Here is a 7,984-nt window from a genome sequence, read left to right as displayed (position 1 = left end):
GAGAGAGAGAGAGAGAGAGAGAGAGAGAGAGAGAAAGAGAGAGAGAGAGAGAGAGAGAGAGAGAGATCCTTTGAGGAAGCTCCTAGTTTAACCACTGATATGCTGGCCAACAGACAGAGCAGCAGCTAGTACAGAGGAGACTGGCCTAACCAGGCCTCGTGGCCACCACTGACTGTCTTCTGCATCTTGGGGGAAAAATGGGGCATCAAAGCAAAGCCACGAAATACTGCTCAGGTAAGTGCAGATGATGATAACTGACTACAGAGAGAACTTGGATCTGTGTAAATCGGATTCCATTTTTGCTTTGTTGGCCAAGGAAACTCGTAGGCTCATAGTTAGACCTTGGTAGATATGTGGCACAGAGGAGAAAGCGTTGGGCTTGGAATTAGGAAGACTCATTTTCCAGAGTTCAAATTTGGCATCAGACACTTATTAGTTGTGTGACCCTGGACAAGTCACTTAAACCCTCTCTGCCTCAGTTTTCTCATCTGTAAAATGAGCTGGAGATGAAAATGGCAAACCACTCCAGTATCTTCTCTAAGACCAAAACTAAAGGGGAAATGAAGACTTGAACAGGACTGAACAACAATAAAAGGGTCCTTAGACACCATCAGGTTCAACTCTCTCATTTTATAGATGAGAAAACCAAGGCACAGAAAAGTTAAGAGTCCAAAGGTCACAGTTCTAGAGCTGGAAAGCACCTCGGGAGACACCTCAGGAAACTGAGGCTAAGAGGGAAGTAGCAATTTGCTCAAGGTTACATGGCTAGAAAGTATTTGAGGTGGGCATCAAGGTCTTTCTGACTCCAAGTCCACTGCTCTATCGAGTATATTATGCTCAAAGGCAAACCAGGGAACATATAGATACCAAAGGAAAACCTGGAGCTAGGAAGGCAGCAGTAGCAGATAGAGCAATCAGCAAAAACTGAGTTTAAATTCTGCCTCCGACACTTTGGGACTCCAGGAAAGTCACTTAACCTGTCTGCCATAGTTTCTCTAAATGTTAAAAAGTAAATAATAACAGCACTTACCTCCCTGAGTTATTGAGAGGATAAATGAGAGAATTATTTGTAAAAGCACTTAGCACAGTGACTGGCACATAGTTGGGGTTTAATAAATGTCATAAAGGATTGAGTCAGCTAGGTTGCTCAGTGGATAGAGCTAGGCCTGGAGACAGGAAGTCATGGGTTCAAATCTAGCCTCAGACACTTCCCAGCTGTGTGACCCTGGGCAAGTCACTTAATCCCCATTGCCTAGCCCTTACTACTCTTCTGCCTTGGAATCAATACTTAGTAATGATGCTAAGATGGAAGGGTAAGGGTTTTAATTTTTAAAAGAAAGAAAGACATTGGTCTACTGGAAAGTGTCCAGTGGAAAGTGACCAGAATTGTGAAGGGTCTGGAGTTCAGGTTATATCAATCAGCCCACAATGGAGGGAGAGAATGCATTTCTATAGTCCCTACTATGTACCAGGCACTGCGCTAAGTACTTTTTACAAAGATTATCCCATTTGATCCTCCCAATGACCCTGAAAGGTAGACACTGTTATTATCTCCATTTTGTAGCTGTGGGAACATACAGAGATTATGTGATTTGCCTAGGGACACCTAGCTAGGAAGTGTCTGAGGCTGGATTTGAATTCACATCTTCCCAACTCCATATTTAGTATCAATTCTATTTTTTCAATATTAAAAAAAGTTATGAAAATATTTTATTATTCTGCCATCTAGACCATAAGGTAGACACCCAAAGGTATTCTGTGAACATTAGTTAAAAGGAAAGATCTTTAGTATCAATTCTAAGACAGAGGTTAAGGGGTTTAAAAAAGAAAAGGTGAGGCAATGATAGGACTAGACCTGTGCTCTAAGGAGATGAGACTTCATCGGCTGATTAGAGGACAGAGTAGAGTGGAGAGATTTTGCAGAAGGAAGCCCAGCCAGAAGATTGGCACAACGGTCTAAGTGAGAGGTCATGAGAGTGGACAGAAGACATAGAGGAGATCTGTATGAATGACAAGATTTGAGGAGAAAGATTGGATATAGCAGGTCAGTTCTAGGGAAGAGTCACAGATGTAACACGAATTTCGAGCTTGGGTCACTCGGAAGACGGTGGAGCCTTCAACAGAAATAAGGAAGTCTGGAAGAGAAGAAGATTCGGGGAGGAAAAAATAATGAGCTCTATCTACTCTGGACACGTTGAACGTGCAATCTCTATGAGACAGATCTCTTAGAGATCTCCAAAACGCAGTTGGTACTATGGTACTATGAGAGATTTCAAAGAGACATCTGGGGCGAGGCATTCTCCTAGAGAGGATCACTGACCTCATGAGAAGTGATAAGATTGTCAAGTGAGATAAGATAGAGAGAAAAGAGAAGAACATAGAGCCTCTGGGATATTTTATCATTCTGCCATCTAGACCATAAGGTGGACACCTAAAGGTATTCTGTGAACATTAGTTAAAAGAAAAGATCTTTAGTATCAATTCTAAGACAGAGGTTAAGGGGTTTAAAAAAGAAAAGGTGAGGCAATGATAGGACTAGACCTGTGCTCTAAGGAGATGAGACTTCATCGGCTGATTAGAGGACAGAGTAGTTAGTGGGCATGGAGTAGATGAAGAACCAGCAAAAGAGATCTAGAAAAGAGCGATCAGAAAAGCAGGAGAAAGTTGTGTCATGGAAACGTATGGAAAGGGTATACACAGGAAGGGATCTCTGGTGTCAAATGCTACAGAAGCCAAGAAAGATGAAGATTCAGAAAACGCCATTCGATTTAGTAACTGAAAACACTGGAGGCTGTAGAGAGGACAACGTCAAGTGAGTGACGAGTTAGAGACTTGTTGATAAGAGTGAAAGGAGAGGAAGTAGAGGCAAGGAGTACAGATTGACTTTCTCAGGGATTTTTTTTTGCTGAGCAGGGGATGAGAGATATGGGTGGGGATGATAAGATCAAGCATTAATTTTTTTTTTAGTCATTTTTTTTTTAAACCCTTGTACTTCGGTGTATTGTCTCATAGGTGGAAGATTGGTAAGGGTGGGCAATGGGGGTCAAGTGACTTGCCCAGGGTCACACAGCTGGGAAGTGTCTGAGGCCAGATTTGAACCTAGGACCTCCTGTCTCTAGGCCTGACTCTCACTCCACTGAGCTACCCAGCTGCCCCCAAGCATTAATTTTTTAAAGATGGGAAGATGTGGATATATTTGGGAGCAATGAGGAAGAAGCCAAAAGACAGGGAAACAAATGTGAGATGCAGAGGGAGTTCTTTCGCTTTTGTTTGCCTCGGTCGCCTCATCTGTAAAATGGGGATAAAAAGAGCACCTGCCTAATTATCCTCATTATGGTGATCAGATGAATTAATGTTTGTAAAGTGCTCTGCAAACCCAATGTTAGCTATTATTAGCTGATGTCGTTACTATTATTAATATTATAGTGTAATGAAAAGTCCTGTCTTGACACTAACATTCACTACCTGAATAATTTGCTGCTGAACTATGGGAAGCGATAGGATCAAGGGTGCACACACGGAGGGCAGGTTCAGTTGGAAAGGAGGGGAAAATTTAGCCTGAAGCAGAAAAGGCTTGTTAGGAGGTATGGATATAAAAACTGCAAGGATTACGTCTATTCTGTTTGACCTCTGAGAATGTAATCAGAAGTAATGGTAAAAGCAAGAAAGGGGCAAACTTGAAGCTGGGCATGAAGAAAATTCACCTGGCAACACCAGCCCCTACCAAAGCAAAATGAACTCCTTGGGAGGAATTCCAAAGCACTTAGCACAATGCCCGGCACATAAGAGGCTCTTAATACTTACTACTTAACGATTGACTGACTGACCACTTGCTGGAGGTCTTCCAGCAAAGGCAGTCACATCGTAGAGGAGATTCTTTATCCTATGTGGGCTGGATTAGATAGTCTCTAACATATTTTCTCTCTTGGAGATTCTGAAATCTTCTAATGGTAAGTCCTCAGTATATAACTAAATGAAATGACTACCTGGGGTTCAAGGGCACAGGATATAAAGGGCATTTCACATTAAGAGACAGGAGCTAGGGGCAGCTGGGTAGCTCAGTGGATTGAGAGCCAGGCCTAGAGGCGGGAGGTCCTAGGTTCAAATCTGGCCTCAGCCACTTCCTAGCTGTGTGACCCTGGGCAAGTCACTTGACCCCCATTGGTTACCCTTACCACTCTTCTGCCTTGGAGTCAATACACAGTATTGACTCCAAGATGGAAGGTGAGGGTTTTAAAAAAAGAGAGAGATAGGAGCTACCATACCAAAAAGGACAATCTCAAGCATTCCTGACATGAAATACCCAGAAGGGGAATGGGTTGTCTCTAGAGGTAATGAGATTTTATGACCCTTGCTAAAGAAAGCCTTCCAGCAGAGGCTGCATAATAAATAGCATTTGCCCAGAATGTTGTAAATAAGACTCTTGTTAACAATGGATTGGACAAGGGCAGTTAGATGGCTTAATGGATTGAGAGCCAGGCTTAGAGATGAGAGGTCCTGGGTTCAAATCTGGCCTCAGACCCTTCCTAGCCGTGTGACCCTGGACCAGTCACTTAGCTCCAATTCCCTAGCCTTTACCATTCTTCTGCCTTGAATTCTAAGACAGAAGTTAAGGGTTTAAAAAAACAAACCAAAAAAAGCCCAATGCATTGGGTTCATCTTCTGAGGTTCCTTCTGATGCTGAGATTCTAGATTCTAAATGTACATTTGTAATATTTGAAAGCATGGACCACCTCCCCACCATCTACTATGCCATGTTGCAGCTAGGTGGCACAGTGGTTGCAGCACTGAGTCTGAAGTCAGAAGCACTGAGTTCCAATCTTGTTAGGAGCCAAGACTATAAAATAAAAATAGTAACTCTTCGAGAACGATATGGATTATGAGCCCCGCTTGGGCGGGGGCATAGTTGCAAAACCTCCTCCAGACTTTCCACATAACTGCGTGTTCTTTTTCTATGTTCCTGCCTCGTAACTACTTGTCCTTTTCTCTCTTCATCCCGACCGCCAACCCCCTCACCCTGAACATATATATTCTTGTTCTATACCAGCAATAAACGGGCCATGTTCCATTAGACTTCCTTGTCTTCTTGCGTGCATGGTTCCCCTCCCTCCCCCTATGGTCTCTCAGGTGGCTGTTTCCCGAACACCCCATAGTTGAATCCGGCTGGTTCCGGATACAATCTCATCTCAGACACTTCCTAGCTGAGTGACACTGTGCAAGTCACTTGCCTGTTTCCTCATTTATAAAAAGGGGATAAAAATAGCACCTGCTTATTATCCTATTAAAGGGATTAGATGAGTTCATGAATTGTATGTAAAGTACTTTGCAAACCTAACAGTGATTATTAGCTGCTGTTATTATTAGTAGTATTAATATTATAGTATAATGAAAAGACCTGGAATCCAGTCTTGACTCTAACACTCATTACCTATATAAACTTGGGCAAGTGACTTCACTTTTTTGGACCTCAGTTTTCCCATCTGTCAAACAAAAGATTTGGACTAGATAATAGTAAAAGCTAATATTTTTCTAGTGCTTTTAAGGATTGCTCAACACTTGCCATATATATATTTTTTAAAACCCTCACCTTCCATCTTGGAGTCAATACTGTGTCTTGGCTCCAAGGCAGAACAGTGGTAAGGGTAGGCAATGGGGGTCAAGTGACTTGCCCAGGGTCACACAGCTGGGAAGTGTCTGAGGCCAGATTTGAACCTAGGACCTCCCGTCTCTAGGCCTGGTTCTCAATCCACTGAGCTACCCAGCTGCCCCCACTTGCCATATATTTTTACTGAATCCTCACAATAATCTTGAAAAGTGGGAGCCACTATCAGCCACACTTTACAAATGAAACTGAAGCAGGCAATGACTTGCCCAGGGTCACACACCTAACCGGTATCTGAGGCAGGATCTGAACTCATGAGTCTTTCTGAACCTAAATCTAGTATTCCATCCATTGTGCCACCTAGCAGCTTAGCCAAGAACCCTTCCAAATCTAGCATTCTAAGCTTTGATTCTATAAGCTTTAATATATATGTCTCCTATGTTACAATGAAGTACTAGATCTAGACCTGAGTTCAAATCCAGTGTCAGATACTTCCTAGCTGTGTGACCCTGGACAAGTCATTTAACCTGATTGACTCAGTTTCCTCATCTATAAAATGGGGGGTTGTTGTGAGGATCAATGAGATGATACTTTAAAACACCCAGCACACAGCAGGCACTATATGAATGCTTGTTGTCTTTTCTTTCCCTTCCCCAGTGTGATTTGGGGCAATTTTCCTCACCTCTCAGGCTCATCTTCCAAATCAATTCACTTTTTTTTTCATTTTTTTTAACCCTTAACTTCTGTGTATTGGCTCCTAGGTGGAAGAGTGGTAAGGGTGGGCAATGGGGGTCAAGTGACTTGCCCAGGATCACAAAGCTGGGAAGTGTCTGAGGCCAGATTTGAACCTAGGACCTCCCGTCTCTAGGCCTAACTCTCAATCCACTGAGCTACCCAGCTGCCCCCCAAATCAATTTACTTTTAACCTACATCCTCCTCCCCAACCCTAAAGAACTGTTGTAAAGATAAAGAGTCACAAGGGCTGCAGAAAACCCTGCCCAGCCCATCACCTGGGAGGAGGATGCCTGCCCTGACTCTGGGAATCCACCAGATTGTGCATGGATGACTCCATTGACCCTCAGCAGGGGACCAGTGCCAGGAAGGACCACACTGGTGGCAGAGGCTTTACCTTTCAGGGGGGGCGCTGTCCGTGTTGCTACTGTGCCGTCTCTGCATCTTTCTTAACACCTGAAACCAAAACATCCCATCAGGCCCCTGTGCTGCAAGGTCCCCCCTTTGGGCCTCCATGGCCCAAACTGTAAAAGGAAGGCACAGGATTAGAGCATAATTTACAGCTCAGTTCTAAGAGCTACCCTGAACTCTGACATTCTCAGTTGTAAGCCCTCTTCCAGCTCTCACATTCCCAGTTCTAAGCATCCTCCTAGCTCTGACATTCCCTGTCCTAAACCCCCTCCCAACTCATTCTCAGTTCTAAGCCCCCTCCCAGCTCTCATGTTCCCAATTCTAAGCCCCCTTCCAGCCCTGCCATTCCCTGTTCTAATCCCCTGCCCCTCCCCTCAGGCATTCCCTCCTGACATTCCCGAATCCTGTCCTGAGATGCTCTGTATCCTCCCAACAGCTGTGATTCATTCAGTCTTGCACTATGCACATGGCAACCACAGTGAGGTCGTCATAGTAACAGCACCAAGGCAACTCAGGCCCAAACTTGGCAACCTCCCCATCCTTAAGGGACCGTGCGGCACTGCTCACAAGGGCCGGCCAATTTTGGCCGCCTGTTTTCCTGATTGCCTTGACCCCGCCATTTCTTGTTGTGGAACCAGGATCAAATGGATCCAAGAGAGGAGTTGGCAGGAGAGAGCAGCCAGGACTGCTGGCCTTTGGAGGCTCTGTCATGACGGCAGTGTGGGTCAGGGCTGGGGCAGATCAAAGATTTTTTCAATTTCTGGGAGTTTACAAAATGCGTATTTCTTTAAGGCAGGGCCCACGGTCTGATAGAAGCTCTGCATCTTTCTTTCACCAGTGATTAGCTCCATGATCTGGGTTTGGGTACTTGATAAATATTTTTTGAAAAGAGTAAAAAGTGAATGATTCCAGGGACATCAGGGTAGCGCAGCATCAGGTCTGGAGTCAGGAGGACCTGGGTTTAAATCTGGCCCTTCCTACCTGTGTGGCCTGGGGCAAGTCATTTACCCCCAATTGCCCAGACTATAGAACTGATACTAAGACAGAAGGTGAGGATTAAAAAAAAGGACACATGATTTTCCTATGGAATAGAAGGTCTTTGAAATCAGGGATTATTTTTCATTTTTGTTTATATTCCCCGGGGCGTACCTGCAACACAAAAGGGGCTAAATAGATGTGCACTGAATAGAACTGAATTAAAAGTCTAATGGGAGATCAGGACATTAAGATATCATACAG

General features: G+C 44.1%; 1 protein-coding gene across 1 annotated transcript in view; it reads right to left on the bottom strand.

Moving 5' to 3' along the window:
• Window positions 1–6,805, bottom strand: part of RNFT2 (ring finger protein, transmembrane 2) — a 58,973-nt gene extending 52,168 nt beyond the window's left edge. Inside the window, exon 1 of the mRNA XM_044685442.1 lies at window positions 6,732–6,805. Within this exon, the coding sequence (XP_044541377.1) occupies window positions 6,732–6,805 (74 nt within the window). The remainder of the gene's footprint in view (window positions 1–6,731) is intronic.
• Window positions 6,806–7,984: the final 1,179 nt, after the last annotated feature.

The sequence above is a fragment of the Gracilinanus agilis genome, chromosome 1 (genome assembly GCF_016433145.1).
Source record: "Gracilinanus agilis isolate LMUSP501 chromosome 1, AgileGrace, whole genome shotgun sequence".
Lineage (NCBI taxonomy): Eukaryota > Metazoa > Chordata > Mammalia > Didelphimorphia > Didelphidae > Gracilinanus > Gracilinanus agilis.
Note: the sequence above shows the minus strand (reverse complement) of the source record. Positions and strands in the feature narration are given on the sequence as shown.